General features: G+C 38.5%; 1 protein-coding gene across 9 annotated transcripts in view; it reads right to left on the bottom strand.

Annotated features, from left to right (window-relative positions):
- Positions 1–21,446, bottom strand: part of LOC131234968 (RNA pseudouridine synthase 2, chloroplastic) — a 128,110-nt gene extending 106,664 nt beyond the window's left edge. For 2 of the 9 annotated variants that reach the window (XR_009165864.1, XM_058231999.1), the window contains exons 1-2: positions 20,900–21,446; positions 12,292–12,435 (exon numbers count right to left, since the gene is read on the bottom strand). Coding sequence is in view for 8 of the 9 variants with exons in the window: in XM_058231999.1 (XP_058087982.1) it covers positions 12,292–12,435; positions 20,900–21,388 (633 nt within the window). In the remaining variant the exon portion in view is untranslated. The remainder of the gene's footprint in view (positions 1–12,291; positions 12,436–20,899) is intronic. The other 7 variants (XM_058231998.1, XM_058231997.1, XM_058231993.1 and 4 more) reach the window with 5 other exon arrangements.
- Between the last annotated feature and the right edge of the window lie 903 nt (positions 21,447–22,349).

The raw sequence follows: 22,349 nt of genomic DNA, 5'->3' as shown, positions 1-22,349 counted from the left end.
GTATCTGGCTTGGAAGGTGAATATTAATAATAGTGAGATATTGGTAATTGGCCACTCTTCAAAGGAGTCGGATAAGTATGAAAGCATATTTGAGTGAAGTGTAAGCACTTCATATTTAGGGCTTCCATCATGTATAGGGAAGTCGGCAAAACATTTGTGAGATAGAGTCATTAAGAGATTCAAAGGGAAGCTTTCGAGATGGAAAGGGAGATACCTCCATTAGGCAGAAGGTTAACAGTAATTAAGGTGGCAATGTCCAACCTTCCGAACTACTTTATGTCACTCTTCAAGTGCCCAAAGTCAATTTTGGATAGGCTAAGATCGCTAGACGGCCGCTAAGATCATCAACTGCCCCGTCGCCCGAGCTTGCTTTGGAAGACAACCCCATGGCCTACCTCAAAGAAACTATACGTCGAGGTGGGCATGGACCACTACAACTTGAATGAAGAGAGAATAGAATCCCAAATCCATTGAGCAAAAGGACAATGAATGAATAGATATGATCAATTGTCTCATCACTACCGATACGCAGAGCACAAATGTTCAAAATCACCAATCTTCTTTTGTAAAAGCAGCCACTTTTGAAGGAGCTCCATACCACCACAACATGGACGTTGGGGCACAGCCCTCACACAAGTGGGAACGCAATAAACAGATCTAACCGAAAAACAACCCAAGCTTTCCTTACGCCACACCGACCTATCATGCTCCCAAGAGGATGGAGAACCAAATGGATTCTTTGAAGGAGTAGAACGAAGTCTTCAATTTCTTCATCTGATAGATTTTGACGAAACCACTAGCTGACCAACATCTCGCAAACAACATATTACCATCCGTCGCTAAACTGGCCAAGCCTTAAAAGTCGTACATTAAGGGAGAATCCAACACCCAAACATCCTTCCAAAATCTTATCTTTTCCTGCATTTCCAACCAAGAAACTAATCCCCTCCTTGAATTTAGCTTTCACGCTAAAGACAACCATCCACAACCCAAACACTCTATATAAGGAAGCATTTCTTATCCACCAACCCCAATCCTCACAGCCATACATGGAAACAACTGATTTTGACGAAAACACTAGCTGACCAACATCTCGCAACCAACATATTACCATCCGTCGCTAAACTGGCCAAGCCTTAAAAGTCGTACATCAAGGGAGAATCCAACACACATCCTTCCAAAATCTTATCTTTTCCTGCATTTCCAACCAAGAAACTAATCCCCTCCTTGAATTTAGCTTTCACGCTAAAGACAACCCTCCACAACCCAAACACTCTATATAAGGAAACATTTCTTATCCGCCAACCCCGATCCTCACAGCCTTACATGGAAACAACTAATTTTTGCCAAAGGTTGGACTAGGTACGTAGAAGGGAACAACTCCACCTTACACCCAAAGACTCCTGCACAAAAATAATAATAATAATAATAATAAAAACACCATCTCCCTCGGGGCGACTACACGTTACATCATAGCAGCACGACCAAATGGAAGCGGAAACCAGCTTCTTCAAAAGGCGTGGGAGCCTCGAGGGGGATGGTAGGAGCCGTCACGTGATAGGGGCTTTTCAGCTAGCCAGTTCAAAAAAGTCGTTGTGCACAGGGAGGTTCGAGGGGGACGTCATTTCTGCTGAAAAGACGAAAGAGCACCATCCACGAGGTCGTAGACCTTCAACATACACACCAAATCATTCGAAACCTCCTTAAATCTTGAATTAATGCATTCATGGGCCAAGAAGGCATAATCCAAAATCTGCCTTCCCAAACAAAGGCACATTATTGGTTATCGAAAATGACACTTCTAAATCTCGACGCAAGAGTCTTAGCAACAATGTTATAAGAGCCACTAATCAAGTTAATGGGGTTTAAAGTCCTTAAATGTTTTCTACCCCCCGAGACTTTTGGAATAATTGCAATAAAGGACACCCAACATCTAAGCTAGTAGAAGTGCAGTGCGTGTGAGTGATCCAAGGTTCAATCCCTGGTGTTACCTTTCAAAACAAAATCTGTCAAAAAACAGTCCCCTTCTTAAATTTTGGATTTAAAAGAAAAATAACTCACCTTTCACTACAATCCCAAAACACCTAGAAGAACGCAATCGGAAAGCCATCGAGGGCACCTTCTCCCTACCTAGAGACTCGACCACAACCTTCACCCCATCTTCTTAAAAAGGACACTCTAATAAGTCTGCCTACTCAAACAACATCCTACTGAAACTGAAATTATCAAGCCTCGGCCTATCCCACTTTTCCCTAGAAAGTATTCTTTTCTAAAAAAATCACCACCACCTCGCAAAGTCATTCCTTCCTTCAACTCTCCTTCCATCCACTATCAAGCTAGACACTTTGTTGCACCTAGCCCTAGCCATGTTGAGGAAAGACTGTGTTTTTATCCCCTACCTTCACCCAAACCGTTATGGATTGTTGATGCCATTTGATTCCTTCTTCCTTTAAATAGTTTCAATAATCTTAAGATAGCTTACAACGCACTCCTTTTTCTTCCTCTGATAATTCAGTACGTTCTTCATATAATCTTAAGATAGCGTAGAGCGCACTCCTTTTCTTCCTCTAATAATTCGGAATGTTCTTCCTTAGGGCCTGTTTCGTAAAACTTAATTTGAGGACTTATCACTGAAAAATGCTATTTTTGATGATTTTGGTAATTCAAACCGTTTGATTACTAAACAAAATTACGTACTCAATTTAAAATATCACTTAAAATTTGAGGGGTTTTTCAGCAATCACCCCTTCACAGTTATTGTTGAATGTAGTAAGTGACATCCCTTTAAATTTTTGGATGAATGACAAAAATATCTTGACCAACATTTTAAATGACAAGATTATCCTCTTAAGAGTATCAAAACCTTATACGTTCTCTTCTTGTCCTCCCATCCATTCCATCTTCGATCCATTTTCAGATGTGATTTGGAGGCTTTATCTCCACATAAGGTAAGCCACACTAATAAGATCTTCTTGATAGAAACCAGGCAGCAACAACCACCTAATGATTGAAACAGCCTGATTTTAGTCCAGAAGATCTAAACAGTGTTCCCCACCTGATGGCCGTAATGGCCGTTACGGACCCGTAACGACTGTTACGGGCCTTGAAAAAAAAAAAAGAAAAAAACTTACCTTTTTCGTTTCTTTTCTTCTTCTTCTTCTCTTTCTTCTTCTTCTTCTTCTTCTTCTTCTTCCTCTTCTCGGACGGCTGCGGCTGCGGTTCTTTTTCTTCTTCTTCTTCTTCTTCTTCTTCTTCTTCTTCTTCTTCTTCTTCTCTCTCTCTCTCTCTCTCTCTCTCTCTCTCTCCCAATCTCTTCTTTCCCGTTTCCCTCTTTTTTTCTTTTCTTTCTTTCCCTCTTTTTTTCTTTTCGTTTCCCTCTCTCCGTTTTTTTTTTTTTATTTGCCGCGGCAGAATGCGGTACGTGTCACGCATCCTCGAGCTCCGAGTTGTACGAACGGTTCAAAGGAGATCAAAGTTATATGGGCTCCACGGTGATGTATTTATTACATCTACACCGTTCACCTATTTTCAGAGATCATTTTAGAGCACCAGCCAAAAAATGAATTATATCTAGAGATCATCTGGACCACACCAAAAATAGCAGCAGGGATAATGATTTTCACGGTTAAATAATTTTTAGGGCGCACGTAACGTTTATTTTCCATCCAATCATATCAGACCCGAGTGGGCCTCACCATAATGTATATATTTTATCCATATCATCCATCCATTTTGCAACGTCATTTTAAGTCGGGATTCAAAAAATTAATAATATCCAAATCTCAGGTGGACCACACCATAGGAAATAGGGTTATAGAATGCTCACCATTAAAAATTTCCTAAAGTCCATTGTAATGTTTATTTTCAATTTAACCTGTTAATTGGGTCACATTGACGTGGATGAAGGGAAAACACCCATGTCAGCTTGATCTAAAACTTTTCTAGCCCTCAATAAATTTTTAATGGTGAACGTTTAATTATTATTGTTTCTTACGGTGCAATCCACCCGAGCTTTGGATGTGCCTCATTTTTGGGCTCATGCCCTAAAATTATTTGGCAAAATGGATGAATGGTGTAGATATAACACATTCATCACGGGTGAGGCCCAAAAAACTTTGACACGTGTGCTGCACTTTACATCCGAGTCCCTCCTAATTCAAACCTTAAAAAATTGTACACGAGACATATATTAACTTGAAATTTGACAATTAAATTATGGACTGCAATTGCTAACTCACAATGCCAAAATCAAATTATTTGAATAGTTTTAATTATTAATTTGTGAACTTTTATTTTTTAAAATAGGGCCTTTTGATTTTATTTTTTTTTTTATGATTCACTATCCAATAAATGTCCACCAATTTATAAGTGGGATAATGACAATAAATGGCATGAATTTGAGGCTGATTTGGAGAATAAATTGGTCCTCCAAGTCAGCCCCAAATTGGCAACGCTATCTACCTGAATTTAATTTTATTTTTTTAAAGAACTATTGGGAGAAATGATATCAAGATGTTAAGTATATAAATTACATATTTAAAAAATTAAATATATGAATTTTGTAGTCAAATTCAAGTTACCTGGTTAAAAAATTAATCAGACAGTCCGATACAACTTCTCACCAAAGAGTGGACCGTTACACCACCATAAACATGTTCCAATTTATAAATGAATGCATATTTGGAATGCTTAGAATATTCTAGATTTAATCCATATTTTTTCATATTTTTTTGGCCAAAAAAAATTTTCAGCCATTACGAGCCGTTACGCCCCCGTATCCGTATCGATTTCGGAGGACACTAATAAGATCTTCTTGATAGAAACCAGGCAGCAACAACCACCTAATGATTGAAACAGCCTGATTTTAGTCCAGAAGATCTAAACAGTGTTCCCCACCTGATGGAAAGATTAGATCGTCCACTCATGTGATATATTGGCACGAGTTCTTGCTTCTAAATGGGCGGAACTCTACATGCATATGGCTTTGGGGGACCTATTCGGCAAAAGCGGATTGCATGGTGTGCCATGGATCACCAACCTCGGTGGTGTGTTAATGTCACCAAATTCTATGGGGCCCATCATAATATATATGTTATATCCATACCGTCCATCCATTTGGCGAGATCATTTTAGGGAATGAGCCCAAAAATGAGGCTGATCCAAAGCTCAAGTGGACCATATGACAGAAAGCAATGGGGCCAATGACGCCCACCATTGAAACCTTCCTAGGGCCTACCATGATGTTTATTTGCCACCGAACCTATTCATAAGGTCGCACAAACCTCGATGAAGGGAAAACACAAATATCAGCTTTATCCGAACCTTCTTGGCCCCAAGAAGTTTTCAACAATCATCTCCAAATTTCCACTATTTCATGTGGTGCGATCCACTTGAGCTTTGGATCTGCCTCATTTTTTCTGTAATGCCCTAAAATAATCTCGCAAAACAGATGGAAGATTTGGATCCAACACATACATCATAGTGGGGCCCATGGAAATTCCACCAAGTCAAAACTTCCGATTCTCCTCTCGAAACCAGAATGCATACCGTACAATGAGCGTGACTTGGCTACAACCCCAGAACCAGCAATGTGGGTGGGACTCTGACTGTAGGGCCCACCTCAATGAATGCATCGTATATCCACACCGTCCATCTATCTTGCCAACTTATTTTAGGGCATGGTCCCAAAAATGAAGCAAATACAAATTTCAAGTGGACCACACAACAAAAAACAGTGGTCATTGAACGCCCACCATTAAATGAGACTGGTCATTTTAGGGCACAATAAGTAGTAGGAAAGTATACATAATCCAAACCATGGTTTGAAGGCCCCACCATGAATGGTAAATGTCCCTAAAATATTCTAGATCAAATGATCCTAGCCATTTATTTTTTTGGATTGCCTCTGCATTCATTTTCTTAACTACATTTTCCTAACTATTTGTTTGTAAGCCACTGATCAAAGGGTTAGAATCTTCCAAATAAGGAAAATTTGTGTCCATCTCCATCCACAATAAGACCTATCAGTTTAATGCCTTGAATAACCTAACCATAGGTCACACGTGCACTAGGTGGATTTAGGACCCTGTACATGAACACTATGCCTAATGCAAACCATGTTCAACTTTGTCCACCTTATGTTTAAGCCATGTGATTATGTCTATTCATTAGAAAATCTTAAAGGTTTGTTTGGTAGATGCCTAAAATGAGTTCATCTCATTTTACTAATCGTAATCGTGTGTTAAGGTGTGTTTGGTTGCACTAAATATCATAAAATTTTGGACCAAATTAGATGATTAATCATGAAATTTCATGATACTTGTTGCAACCAAAGGCACCCTTAGGGATCATAATTGTCAGTTTTCAAGATTATTTTTAATCCTTACCAAAAAGAAACATGATCTCTAATGCATAATTACAATTGACTAAAAGGCATCTGCCAAACAAGCACGAAGAAGATAATCATAAACAGTGTTGTTACACCATTTTTCTCGAGCCAAAGCTTTTTTTTTTAATCCAAGGCCATCGAGCCAAAGCATTTTTTTTAATCCAAGGTCATCGAGCCAAAAGCATGTTGTAGGTAAGACCCCAGAGATGAATGGCTCAATAACATGCTAGTGTGAGACGTCATGTTCCACCAATCGAAAAGTTATGATTATTCTATCAAGAAGAGTATAGCACATGGTACATCAATTGAAGGGTTATGTTTAAGAGATGTATGTAGATGGGGCATGGGTGTGCCAAATTTGGTGCATGGCAATAACATGTTTCGTCTCATATTCTACAAACGATAGAAATTGAGACAATAGGGGAAAATATGACAGATTGCCAATGTGAAAAAATAAAAATAAAAAAAAGGTGCTTATTTTCAGATATCATGAATTTTTTCAGACAAATTACCAAACATATTTTTCTGTACTTATAAGTACTTAAATTCAGCACTTAAATTAATTTTCAAACCTCATTTTTTCAGTTTACTAAATGGCAACTTAACGTCTAACTCTTAAATGCCAAGTATGCTTCCCATCTCTACCTATGGATTCCCCAAGACCTTTTTCTTCCAACTTTCGCTGACCGGAGATAAAGATATAATATCGTTATCGCCGATAACCGGAAATGTGAAGAAAAATGGCGAAACATGGGGAAAATGATGGAATTTTTCAGTGAAACTTCAAGGCATGCCTAAATACATATATTTGCATATTTAGGAATAAAAACAATGCATTAAATAATAAGTTTTCATTTAATAGGGCTCAAAAAGCATGCGTTGCCATAAGAAATCGCTCCAATTGTAATCAAAATGAGTTTATATAATACTTTATGGGGCCCACTATAATCAAAATCACTCCAATTGTAATTAAAATGAGTTCATGTAATACTGTATGTGGACTGAGTCAACTCTATGGGGTCCACTGATTTATATACTTTTATCCACTCCGTCCATCCACTTTACCGTATAATTATAGGGCTTGATTCCAAAGATGAAGCATATCCAATGATTAAGTGGACCACACCGCAATAAATAGTGTGAATTTGAACGTCTATCGTTGAAAATTTCTTAGGGGCCATAGAAGTTTTGGATCAATGTAATTTTTGTTTTTTACTTTCATCGATGACTATGCAATCTTATGGACAGCTTGGATGACAAATAAAGATCATTGTGGGCCCTAGGAAGTTTTCAACGATAGGAATCATTGTCCCCACTGCTTTCTATGGTGTGGTCCACCCAAGATTTGGATCTGTCTAATTTTTGGGTTCATGACCTAAATTGATCTCGCCAAATGGATGGACCGTGTGGATATAACACATTCATCATGGTGGGGTCCACGGAACTTGGCGACATCCAAGCCACCGAGGTTAGCACGCCTGCTGCTTTCACTCCAAAGGGACGCGGATTGCAGCCTACCCCCGCCCGGACGTATTACCGTCCAAGTAGGGATCTGCGGGGCCCACCGTGATGTAAGTGTTTTATCACGCCGTTCATCATTTTTCTCAGATCATTTTAACATATGAGCCAAAAACATAGGGCTTAAGTGGACCACAAACTGGGGATTGAGCGTCCACCATTAAAAACTTCTTGAACTGGAGAAGTTTTGGATCAGTGATATTTGTTTTTTCACTTCATCAACGTCTACATGACCTTATGAATAGGTTGGATGGTAAAAAAGCATCACGGTGGCCCTTAGGAAGGTTTCAACGGTGGGTGTCATTATCTCTGTATCTTCCTTTGGTGTGGTCCACTGGAGTTGTGGACCTACTTCATTTTCATAGTAAGATCTTAAAATAATCTAAGAAAAGCAATTAACGGTGTGGATAAAATACTTACATCATGGTGGGCCCCACAGAGCTCTGCTCAGACGGATTACCGTCCGGGCGGGGTAGGACGCAATAGAAGGGGACGCAGATTGCGTACCGAGTAACTTAGCACGCTAAGCGTACTAAGTAAAGTCTGTGGGGCCCACCATGATTTAAATATTTTATCTACTCCGTCCATCCTTTTTAACATATAATTTTAGGGCTCTAACCAAAAACTAAGTACATCCAAATCTCAAGTGGACCTCACCACTAGAAAGCAGTGTGAATTGAAATTCTAGTCCAAAATTTCTTGGGGCCACGAACATTTGGATCAATCTTTTATTTGTGTTTTCCTTCATACATGTCTGTGTGATCTTATGAACAGGGTTGGATGATAAATAAACATCACTATGGGCCCTAATGAGGTTTCAACGGTAGAAGTCATTATTCCCATTGTTTCTGTGGTGTGGTCCACTTGAGTTTTGGGAATTCTTCAATTTTTGGCTCAACCACGAAATGAGCTGGAAAAATGTATGGACGGTGTGGATAACCCACATACATTCACAAGAGGCCCAACCGAGTTTACTCGATGTGATAAAGCCAACAGAGTAACTCATACGCAATCCGATTCTGTAAAAGGGTTTCAAAACCCGAAACCCTAAAAAAACTCAAGCAAAAGCCGCCGATAGAAGAGGTTCCGGAAGGGAACCCTAAAACCTCGAAAAATCTCTCCAAATTTCTCAAGATTTCGCATATTTTTCGCCCCATTAATTCCGATCAACGATCCTATTCTACAGGTACATACTTCCAAAAGTTTCTTTTTTCCTTTTTTTTCTCGATTTTTTTTGGTATTTACGCAGCTCCCTGTATTATTGTCCCATTTATCGTCAAGGAGGAGTTGTCGGCTACAATTATCCCTTAACAGAGACACGATTTTTGGTCGACAACTGTATTTTACATTAAAAATCGATAAAATCACTGAATATTCGCCGATATTAGGAAGAGAAACGAAAAAAGTGAGTTTCGGTGTCGCAACGTCTAACTCTTAAATGCCAAGTATGCTTCCCATCTCTACCTATGGATTCCCCAAGACCTTTTTCTTCCAACTATTAATTTTTTTTTAAGCATGCATAATTTTTTGCACAACTTAAGAGTAGCCCTCCACTTCAAACGAGCCCCACCAAAGCTCCACAAACTCTGGAAAACCTTCCACTTCCAACCATGACAGCTCAAACTTAAATGGCCTAGACCCCCAATTTTCATTTTCTACTTTTAAAATGATAGGACAATTATCAAAAACCGACTTCGGCAATCCACACTAAAACACCAAAGGAAACCGGTCCACCCAACCCGGAGAAACCAGAAATCTATCAACCTTTATCATAATTTGCCTCTCCTGCCCGTTAGACCAAGTGAAATTCACTACCCCCATTGGAAGATCAATCATCTCATGGGTAATCACCCAATCAGAAAGGTCGATCATGCTACAAGTTAGTTTGCCACCATTTGACTTTTCGAATGAGAATTTAGTGACATTGAAGTCACCACCCACAACACAAGGAGCATCACACCAACTCCTTGATTCGGACAACTCCACCCAACACTCTTGCCTACAACTTGCAACATTTGCCCCATAGACTGAAGTGAACAAACATCAAAATCCTGAGCCTACGTCCTTAAAGATAACAAATAAGGAAAATTTTCCCTCCCCACCAATCCGCCTTGTCCCATATAAACGAATTCCACATAACTACAATACCCCCACCAAACCCTTCTACATTAACCGCAGTCCTTGCTAATACACCCCCACACAAAATCTAAAAATTGTTTGTCACAAACAGCTTGCTTCGTTTCCTACAAAGTGATGATCTACACCTTTGACCTTCTACAGGTCTCTTTAAACCGTCATCTTTTATGTCAGTCACCCAGCCCTCTAACATTTCAAGAAAGAATCTTCATCTAGACACCGATCTTGCCTTTCTACATAGTCTAACTCTACTCACCCCTTTCCTTAAATCATAATTGATGAACGGCCAATTCATGTTGCCCTCTGATGGCTCTCTGTCTTCTTCATGGAGTCATCACCAATTCCTGTTGGATACCACATTGAAAGAAAAACTTAAATAGTTCATAGCAATCTTCCTCTCCAATCAATCTCCACATATGCATAGAGCCTCCCTTATCCGTCTTTTTCGCCGATCAATCAAAACGAAGTCTTCCACCATTGGGTCCCTCGGTAATCATTTCAGAACTGGCTATTCTCCGGAAGCCTTCCTTGACATTCTCCATCTCCATCTAAAGAGGCTCTACTTCAAGGACTTCCCACATTAGCTCTTCCAGCATTGTCCTCTCTCTCAACCGAGAATAGCAACTCATAATTACAAAACTCCCCAAGCCAAACTTAGTCAAGATTGCATGTGATCTCTCCCTGATGAGAACCTATGATCTTAGTCGATGAGTTGTTGACCTCCAAGAGTTGCCCAGTCAAAGGCCTTGGAGTCGAGGAGTCTGAAGGAATGAAGTAGTTCGGGATATAGTGGGACGTGTCATAACGAGGACAAAAGGAGGCCCCACAACTCCAACTTCGGTCGAAACCTCCACCTAAATTAATCAAGCCTCCACACAATCTAACTGAACCTCCACGCAATCCATCCGAGCCTCCACGTCCAACCGAACCTCTATTCCGAGCCTAAAAACGACGTCATCCACTGATGTCATCACCTATAAGGGTCAATCTCTCAAAAAAGTGCCGCCTAACAACCATGTGAGAGCCGCCCCTATCAGGCCACATGTTAAGCCCCAAAATCCTGTATCCGAGTACGAAGACCCCGCTCCCGAGTTCTAGGGTAGAGCTAAATTATATCCATTCTTACATCACATTCACATTTATTCCACACAAACCATACAACATAAACATCTTTCTTAAAGAATAATTAAAGAGGTCTACGTTCTTAGAATAACAAGTCACCTCTCAAAGAGATGTCGAAAGGCAAAGAGACAAAGATTTTGCATGGAAATATGTAGTTAATCTAGATTCACAGCCAAGAACTCACAAGAATTATGCATTTTGTAAATTTTATCATATTTTTCTATTAGTTTAATTAAAAAGATTAAGTATTGTGCAGCTTATGCTACATGCTAGAGGGCCAAATGTTGCTATACACCATACGCTACTTAATACACTGGTACAAACTACAAATAATAATAATAATAATAATAATAATAATAATAATAATAATAAATAAAATAAATTAAAAAATGAGGGCATGTTTTGATACATGGAATCCAAGGGAAACGAAAGGAAAAGGGACGAATTGTCATTGATGATTTCCTTGAGGATTTTTAAAACATGGATTGGAAACTTTGAGTTTTTATTTGGATAGCAAGTGGATATCTCCTATTCCTCCCATAATACTCACCTAGATTTTTGTGCCAAGAATCCAAATTATGGAAAAGTGTAATGATTGATGGGTGGATTCAACCCCTTTTATTTGCTATTCAAATAACACAAATCGTCACATCAAAGGAAAACCCTTCTCCTTTTTCCATTGTTTAGAGTGAAATCTGTAGTTTTCAAACATGGCTTGAAATACAACATAGATCTAGTATAATACTATGCCGTCCATCCTCACTATATAACCATGTTTTACAACAAGTTACGTAATGCTACTCATAAATAATAATAATAATAATAATAATAATAATAATAAAAAGAAAGAAAGAAAGTTGATGATAGCCTCACATGAGAGTTGCTACAGCAGCAAACATCTTATGACGAAATCCGGATATTCGCCATAGCAACTTATTACTTTTCTTAAAATAATTCCAGGCACTACTAGCTCCATCCACACCACGGATCAACAAACAAAGAATATGATGGAGAAACTTCAATCTTGCATTGGGAAAAGTCGCTCACATAGTCCCCAAGAAAAAATAAATAAATAAATAAATCAAGAACATAGATAGCTATAATAAATTACATGAATGTAGAATTACCATATGTGCAGGTTTGTTTACAACAAGAACATGAGCATCTTCATAAATTATATCCAAGGGAATGTCTTCTGGGATTGCTCTTAATGGTTGCAACTCTGAAATGGTGCAACAAACCTTGTCCCCCATTTTGATAATATGTGAAACCTGATAAGCATAAAAAATAAAAACAAACAAATAAATAAAATCAGTTTTTTTTAAGTAGATCGACAATGAAAAAGTCAATCACAAAAGGAAAAATATATTTGTATAATAATAGATACAATATAAAATCTTATCCTGGCAAAGTCACAATTTAACACTATCAAAATATTGTGAATTGAAAACGCCAAAAAAGATCCTTACACTTGATACCCTTCAGCATAGGAATCAAAGGTTTTCAATGTGTATGATGTACAAAGAGAGAAGAACCTTCGGACCCTCTGCTGCAAGGTACTACAGAACAATATCAACTAGTGTAACCAGTTTGTTGGCTGATAAGATACAGGCCATATTAGCCGATATAGCACCATAACGGCCGAAATTTTTTTCCTTTCAGGAAAAAATCTCAAAGATTATTGGAAATTTTCTATAATTATAAAAAAATAAATAATAATAATAAAAGTGAGGGTCCCACATATGTATTCCTTTTTTTTTTTCTTTTTGGACATGTATTTGATGGTGTAATCGACCAATCTTTAATAGAAATGCTGCCTGTTGGGTATTGTCAGCTTGAATTGCTGAAAATTGACCAAATAGGCCCTAATCTAACACAAATCAAGCATGATTTGGTGATTTAGGGTCTGTGACATTTACATACAAAAAGAAAAGGATGGAAATTGAAGGAAAAAATTGTGATGGTTTACCCCTTCTCCACTCCATTTTGGTTCATCAAATATCATTCGATGTGTTTTGATCCTCAAAAATGGCAATTTCAAGCTTCCTTCATGGTTGAAATAACGAAGTGGAAAATTGAGAGAAATTTTGAAATAAAAGCTTTCATAGTGGGCCCCTTGAGGCCTTATTGCCAATATACGCCTGTTCCTTTCCTTCCTTAATACCTAACTCCATGTAGGCGTGAGTGTGTTAGTAGCTGGGTATTCGGAGTGAGATTGTTTTGGATGGGAGAGGGAGTGAGCTAGTACTTCGTTAAAGACATATTGGCCTATATCGGACAATGCGGCCATTTCTTTCATAATGAATATATTAATCCCCATATTCCGTAACAGGGATGATCGTTTCCTTTACGTAATGGCTGATACAGCTGTAATGTAACCTTATTTCACTACCATGATCCACTTCGAGGTAGAAAGGTTTGTTTGGAATTATTTCTAAATCATTGGTCTTGTTGTGGTCTTCCAAAGAAAAGGGCCAACATGTAAGGAGTTAAAGACTGTTGCTTTGGTACAAAGCACTGAATTTTGTGAAAAATGCTTCCATTTTCACTGTTTAACTTTCTTTTCTCCTTGTAGGGAAGAATATAATCAAACATTCACTTATTATGATTCTTTCATGCTTGACGTTGTTTTCATGCTAAAGTGCAGGGATCTTTGGCTCCCCCAAGGGTAAAGAACAGTGATGCCAACATAATTTCATTGGACAACTTGAAACATTGTTTTCGAGAAAATTTGGCAATTATGTTGGAAATATAAGGAGATAGTGGATCACTATTGTACTTATTGTAAGGTGGATAGTGTGGTGTAGGCATTTTCCTTCAAGATCTTCTCAATCCTATGGATGGTTCCAAAGTCGATGGCCAAGTTGATTATGGAGGCTTCTCCCAATGGTTGTAATATGGTGCCTATGGAAGGAACAAAAATAGAAGGCTAGACAAAGAGGGACTAAAAGAAAATTAGGCAAAAATGTCAAACTTTCATCACTGGGATGGAGTTTGTCATCAAAGGAGTTCATTTGTGTTCTATGGGCAAAGACTTTCAAATAGTTGCGTTGCGATAAGACCATGCCCTCTATTCACATAACACGACGTCTAAAAACTGTTGCATTGATTGTGGTACTCATGATTATATGTTCTTTGTTTTTATTTATTCTTATACCAATCATTTTGCATTGTACTCTTTGTATATTATATGTGCAAATCATTTTCTCTATGGCACAATTTTCATGATTAGAGATTATTTTCTTATAGCCTAAGTTTTGTTGACAAAAATTCATAACACACTTCCTTTAACGATTAAAGAAATCATGAGACCAAAAAGGCATTGCTGGTTTTGGTGATTAAAGAAAATCACATGAAAACATGCTATTTATGTACTTCATATACATAATTTCTTATTGCAAACCAATCCTTAGGTCCTCTCATTAGCAAGCCAAGACGATAGCTAGGGAGGTGAACCATGCAGCAGACTGAGTGATGAGGGAGATTTTGGACTTGCCCACTGTTTGGAGTGGCAACCATTGGGAGTTGTTCTGTTTTTTTTTTTTTTAGGACATGTTCAATGTTCGAAGTATCGGTATCGCTATAAGTTTCGATGGCCAAGGATACAGAAACAATATCGATATCTCCAATAATATCGCTGATAATCGGAAATGCGAGGAAACATGGGAAAAACTGTGGAATTTTCGGCAAAACTTCAAAAGATGTTAAAATGTACATATTTGCATATTTAGAAAAAAAAAAAAAAAAATAGCAAAAAAAATGCATACATAACAAGTTTCCATTTAATGGGGCCTTAAAAGCCTGTGTTGTTGTAAGAAATTAGTCCAACCATCCCCTCTGGCCTATTTAACCATCCAAACATCCATCGATATTGCCAAATATCAACAACACATGATATTTCACCAAGAAATGATCAACAATTGGAAAGGAAATGAAAGTTTGTGGTCTCAATATCTCGCATGTTGCGATATCGATAATATCGAGATATTATCAATATTATCAATGACAAATTGAACACTACATACAACAATATGCCCATGAAAATTTTTTTTTTTCTAATAAACAAAATTTTGATGATATCAATATGTTGGCGATATTATTGAAATATCATCAATACACTAATGATACAAGCATTACCTATAATTTACATAGTCGAAAATATTGGCAATACGCGATATTAATGCATTGACAATACAAGCGACACCTGGAATTTACATAGTTGAAAATATTGACGATTACATTAGAGATATTGATACGTTGGCAATACTTAGCGATACATTGCTAATACCTGGAATTTCTGATACTAACAGCATTATCGGTATCGCTACCAATGTTATTGGTATCGCTGAGCTACAGATAAAGATAATATTAGAGATATTTCGATAATATCGGAGATAATTCGAACACTGGACATGTTTATGATGCTACTCCGACTCCCTCAAGGGTCTTTAACATGTAATCTTTCGGTTCTAAGAAAAAAATGTGCTTTCATCTATTTCTTGTTAGATTTATTATAAAAATAACTTTGATAGTTCATATTAGTATTCACAATTTCTCAATACTTGGCTATTTCCTAACTTCAAACAAATACCCATGGGATCTATTTATTTACTTATTCAATAGAATACAGAAATAAGAGGGGCAATTTGAGGATTCATATTTCATAGTCAAAGTTGGAAGTTGTCCAAAAATTCCCCTTTGAGGCTAACATGCAATAGTTGGGTTAGCATGCAGTATAGGGCATGCGCAAGTTCACATGTGCGTGGTGTTTCCATGTTTGGTAAACACGGATGAAGGCGCTCCTTGCTATTTTGTGCAAACAACCAGTCGAGTTGTGCATGACCCCCTATGTCTGTGACTCATGCTCACTTGTATACCTAGCAAGTGGCAACTACTTCTCCGTGACCCTACCTTGCTTGCTTAACGTCTAGAGTGTGCATGGTATAGTTGGCTTTGAGGGTTAGTACTACGTGGGACCATGTTGGCAGTGAGTGCCGTCAATGGGAGCCTATTCCATGGCCAATTTCCAAGAGCCTAGGTAGAAGAGGAAGGTTGATGTCCAAGGGCACTGACCATTAAGCTTTTGCCTATTTGCCTCTTAAAAGCTAATCTTGAATTGCTGGGAGAAGCCTAATATAATAACGATGATGATATTTGATGGAATACAAAGAGAAAGATCTTGGAATATGCTTCAAAATGGTCTTGAATGCGTCTACATTATTTCTTGGGAAATTGACCGTACTAACCTTGATGTATGGTCAAATTCCCTAAAGAGATTCAACCTTTCAAATACTCCATAGGTGGCCTTCTGACACGCCTTCGAAAATAACTCGAATCAAAATGCCCTTGTCCTTGTTTCAATAGTTGTACGGTTTTTTAAGGAATAAGAAGTTACGTCGTATTTAATGCCAAGAAAGTGATGTATATGGAACCCTTTTTTTGCGTGTGGGGCAAGGACCAAACTCGTGGGGCCCACATTGATGCATGTGTATAATCCATGCTGCCCATCCTTTTTGCCGTGTCATTTTAGGGCTAGGGCCCAAATATCAGCTTGATCCAGAGCTTGTGTGGGTCACGTAATAGAAAATAATGGTGACAATGGAACCCACTGTTGAAACTTTTCAGGCTCACTGTGATGTTTGTTAAAAGTGGACATTGCCCCAAGTCAGGACTTTTTGGGCCCACGGCGAGCTGGCCGACAAGGTGGACGGAACAAATCACCCTATTGTGGCCCTTAGGCTATTGTACCAATGGTTATCCTTTCATTTGGTAGTAAAGGAAGTGAACATGTAACAACCGCGACCCATATAACATGAGAACCACGACCCATATAACATGATAACTACGACCCATGACAACCACGACCCATATAACATGAGAACCACTACCCATGATAACTACGACCCTAACCACATTACAACCATGGCATATATAATATGACAACCACAACCCATATCACACGAAAACCACAACCCATTTAATATGAGAACCACGACCCGTATCACACGAAAACCATGTACCCATATAACATGAGAACCACAACTCATATAACATGAGAACCATGATCCATATAACATGAAAACCAGAGCTATCCTGTCACCATTATTTTTTATTATGTGACCCACACGAGCTCTGCATCAGGCTGATATTTTGGCCCTAGCCCTAAAATGACACGACAAAAAGGATGGGCGGCATGGATTATACACATACATCAATGTGGGCCCCACGAGTTTGGTCCTTGCCCATGCACAAAAAAGGCTTCCGTACACATCACTTTCTTGGCATTAAATGCGACGTAACTTCTTATTCCCTAAAAAACCGTACAACTACTAAAACAAGGACAAGGGCATTTTGGTCCGAGTAATTTTCAAAGGCATGTCAGAAGGCCACCTACAGAATATTTGAAAGGTTGAATCTCTTCAGGGAAATAGACCATACATCAAGGTTAGTATGGTCAATTTCCCTTTTTTTTCTTCAACATAACAATATATAAACATCACATCACTCATTTTGATCATGTAATAAGTACATGAAGATAACACGAACCATCTATACCATTTTGACTGTTAATAAATAATTTTGCAATGGAGAACCTTTTCAAGTTGTTTTGTCCCATGTATCTTGCATCCTTGTTGTGGCTATGTAAACCAAATCATCATCCTCATCACAGTTGTTGTTAGTGGTGACAGAACCATCACCAAAACTACTGCTGATGTGTTGCCGTCATCATCATCACCATCATGACAATAACCCTGTCCCAACTGTTGCTGCAGCCACCACCATCACAGACTTGTCCGAGACTCCTAGCTATCACGTGTCAGCCTTACAAATCCAGTTTCAACGACCATAACATTCAAAATAGGAACCACCAATGCTGCTGCCCATGATTGTAATAACAACGACAACAACAACATTCTATGTGGGATTGGCTTTGGCAATCCTGTTTCGCCAACAGTAAGGGCCTGTTTGGTTTTTAATTACATATATTTTCATGTAATTTCTCTCAAATCAGCATTAAATGCATACATCAAACAACATCACATGCGTTTGAAAGTGAAGAGGAGTTGCCCCCAATCAGATTTCATGATAATTTGAAGTCAAAGGTTGGTGGGCCCCTCCACGATATATGTGTTATATCCACTCCATCCATTCATTAGTACATATCATTTTTGGGCATGGGCCCAAAAATGAGGTAGATCCAAAGATCAAGTGGACCACGCTACTTAAAATACTGGAGATTGAATGCTAACCATTTAAATGTTCTTCCCATAGTGTGGTCCACTTGAGTTTTGGATCTGTCTCATTTTTGGAGGCATAACCTAAATAATTTAGCCAAATGAATGGACGGCATGGATATAACATATACATCATGGTGGGACCCACATAATCCATCTCGTTTTCCGTACCTAAAAGTTGCTGCTATCAATGTCATACAGCATCCCTTCCACCATAAATGCTTGTAGTGTGTAATTAATGCTTAGAAAGTGTAAAGTACACTACAAATCCCCTGAAATACATCCAACCAAACAGGCACTAAGATTTTAATACAGGATCTCTCATGATTACCTTGGCAAAGGTTGATACCCATCTGCTCCTCAACTGAGGCATGACAACTAGGCAGAGTTCAAATCTATATAGACACCAACATGTATTTCTTTATATGTCTGTTAGGGCCTGTTTGGATGCCTGTAACTTTTTTAAGTTGTAAGAAAGTTACAGGTAATCCTATTTGAATATAAGTTGTAACTTACTTACAGGTAACTTACTTTTTGTGTTTGGATAACTTGTAACTTTATTACAGATAATAAGTTGCATATTCACGCTAAGTAGAGCTTGAAATAGGGAATCGTTGAAAAATCAGATTTATACATAAAAAAGATTGGATAAAATTATTCCATTTTATCAAGCCCATGTAAATGAATAGTTTGGTTGATTCTTAGGCTAAACAAATCAACAGGTGGGCCATAAAAGTGGGCTCACATTTTCAAAATGCTTGTAATATAGGGGAAAAAAAAAACTTGAGGAAAGATATCCAAGCAAAAATTTCCCACAGGAGTGACTCTTGTTGGCAAGGATCAGTTAAAGAGAAATCAAAAGCATAGAAAGCTGCTTCCACCAAATTCTGCATTAGCAGTGAAAATCTCAAAGTGGGACATCATTAAAATGGACCAATATCAAGGGACTGTTTAAAACCAGATATCTTAACACTTCGATGTACCCTCGATTTCTCACCATTTGACAACAGGCAAGGATCCAGATGCAAATGGAACTTGGGACTGTTTGAAAATGGATATGTTAACAATGCAGTTGGCACTCAATTTCAAAACACCTAAGGACGTCAGGAATCTCAATGCAAATAGAAATTGGGAGTGTTTAAAAAACCGTATATTAAAACAGATTTGGGACCTACACGGGGACAAGTTGCATTGACCAACAAGCCCCACTTATACAAAATGAATAATGGAATGTGGGCCCCACTATGATGTATTTGTTTTATCCACACCATCTATCCATTATTCTAGATCATTTTAAGAAATCAACCCAAAAATAAGGTACATCAAAATCTCAGGTGGACCAAATCACTAGAAACAATGTTGATTGAATGCCCACCATTAAATACTTTAGGTAGGCCACTGATGTTTTGGATCAAACTGATATTTGTTTTGTTCCCTTCATCCAGGTCTTTCTGACCTAATCAACAGGTTGGATGTGAAACAAACATTACAGTGGCCCAAGGAGTTTTAACGGTGGACTTTCAATCATTACTATTTTGTGTGGCGTGGTCCATCTGAGATTTAGATATGCCTCATTTTTGGAATCAAGCCCTAAAACAATCCAAAATAATGAATGGACGGCATGGATAAAACAAATACAGGATCGTGGACCCCACAGACCATTGGACATTACCCACGCCTCTAGCCAAACTGTCTCAGTCAACCCCAATGGAAAAAAAGAAGGAAAGGAAAACAAAAACAAAAACATTAAAAAAAAAATAAAAAAAAAATAAAAAAAAAAAAAGGAAAGAAAGAAAGGGGTTTTCTAACCCTGCTAAATCTGGATCGGAGAGGGAAAAGGAGACTGGGAGAGGGAAAATGAGACTGAGAGAGGGAAACGGAGGCCTTCACTCCGTCTGAGAAGGTAAGTACGCTTCTTCAATGCAGGTGCGATTCTTCCCAATGATTTTCATTTCAGAATTTCCAACCGTTACCTGTATCAAAGATACAGGTAACTTGAAAAACGACTCAAGTGCCTGTAAGATTTTCGCCTCTTTCTCCTGTAAGAAAGTCACATGTTGAGAGAAAGTTACCTGTGACTTTCCTCCCCCAAACACCAACTGTAACAAAGTCACCTGTAACTTTGTTACATTTTAGAAAAGTTACAGGCATCCAAACAGGCCCTTATATGAATCAATATATAGACCCTGATACATGTATAGAGCATGAGCATGGCACAAATGCATCCAATGAAACTGAATAGCGTAAGCCTCAGCTAGGATTAGGAATACATTACAACCAACCTCACTCTCCGATAAATAGTTGAGAGCAAAAATAAAAATGATGATTTTTTTTTACAATAATGTGGCAAAGTATGTTGAATCAATTTAACCCGCATTAGACATTTAGCATATTTGTAAGCCAGTCTAAACCATGAAGCCCAAAAAGAACCCCCTCCCTATTACTCGGATTTTTTAATTGAATTTTTACATCTCAAAAAAAATTGAAATGGGAATCCGACCTTATTGATTGGGCGGCCATTGACAGTGACAAGTCCAGAGCGAATGCTGGACTGAATACGAGCTCTGCTGACGCCGTTTTGGATGCGAGAAGAGATCCAGGAATCCAGCCTCGATTTCCGGCTACCACTGCCGACTGTCTCTTCAAATACGAGGCCAGCGTAGTTGCTCCTTTCGAAGGGTGGGTGCTGTTGAGACTGCTCGGGAGAGGATGAAGCAGAAGACCTGAGGATCTTGGAGAAGCTAGGGCCATATCTAGGGTTTCGACGGAGGAGAGTTTTTGCTGAAGATGGAGAGGATAGAGAGGACGAGGGGGGGAGGACAGCGAGCAGCATGCCGTCGTCGCGGACAGTTTTCGGCCCCCCGCTCCGTTTCGATTTGTGACCCGTCCAGCACCGAGGTCGGTATTCGTCGGTCGGTGCCATGTGGGCCCCACCATGTGTAGGTGTTTCATCCTCGCCGTCCATCCTTGTCAGCTCATCTGGGGGCATGAACCCAAAAAAGAGGCAGATCCAAATCTCAGGTGGACCAATAGTATTTATTGAACGGCCACTGTTGAAATTTTCTTAAAGACCACGACAGATTTGGATCAAGCAGATATTTGTATTATCCCCTCATCCAGTTCTAGAAAATAAACATTCACCACCATTTCTTCGGATTATGGTCCACTTGAGATTCGGATCTTCCTCAGTTTTTTGGGCTCATGCCAAAGATGAGATGGCAAAATGGATGGACGGTGTAGATGAAATCCAACTACTTGGTCACGTCCACGTGGTCTGAAAGAAAAACACAATGTTGGCTTTCGGTTTGGTCCAGTCACATGTCTCGTGTGCAGATGTATTAGAATGTGGTTAGATCAAACTGAATAACTTAACTCCAAGCTTTAAGTTAGTAGATAGGCTAAACATAAATATATATGATAGAGATCCACTCATAATATAATATGACTGTAAGATGATTAGATGATTGTTGGAGGATGGGATTCTTTCTCCAAAAATAGGTTGTACCTTGTATTTAGTGTGAAAGGACTTTTATAAATAGAAAGAGTCAAATGAAAAAAAATATCTACAGTCGATCACAAGGGATAACCGTAAAATGCCTTTCTAAAACATAAAGCGATTATATTGATATCAGGAATAGTCCAGTGCAAAAGTATAGACTTGGATTACAGCTTTAAAGATTACCACTGTTAGATTGTGACTAGGGATTACCACTACTCATACGATAGAGCCAAGATATGATAAGAAAAAGATAATTTGATTTGTTTGTTAGATTGGTATGAGACGATTTACTCTACTAAACTTTCTGATATTTATAAATCTCTATTGTAACTGCTTCTCTAGTGTTTCTCTTCTATATTTCAACGGCTATGACAGCTAAATTATTGTCACGTTGGTCTTTCAAATACATATGTCTCTTTGTGTCCTTTTAACTATTCTTTTCCACTCGATC

The sequence above is a fragment of the Magnolia sinica genome, chromosome 19 (genome assembly GCF_029962835.1).
Source record: "Magnolia sinica isolate HGM2019 chromosome 19, MsV1, whole genome shotgun sequence".
NCBI classification, from domain to species: Eukaryota; Viridiplantae; Streptophyta; class Magnoliopsida; order Magnoliales; family Magnoliaceae; genus Magnolia; species Magnolia sinica.
This window is presented reverse-complemented; position numbering and strand designations above follow the sequence as displayed.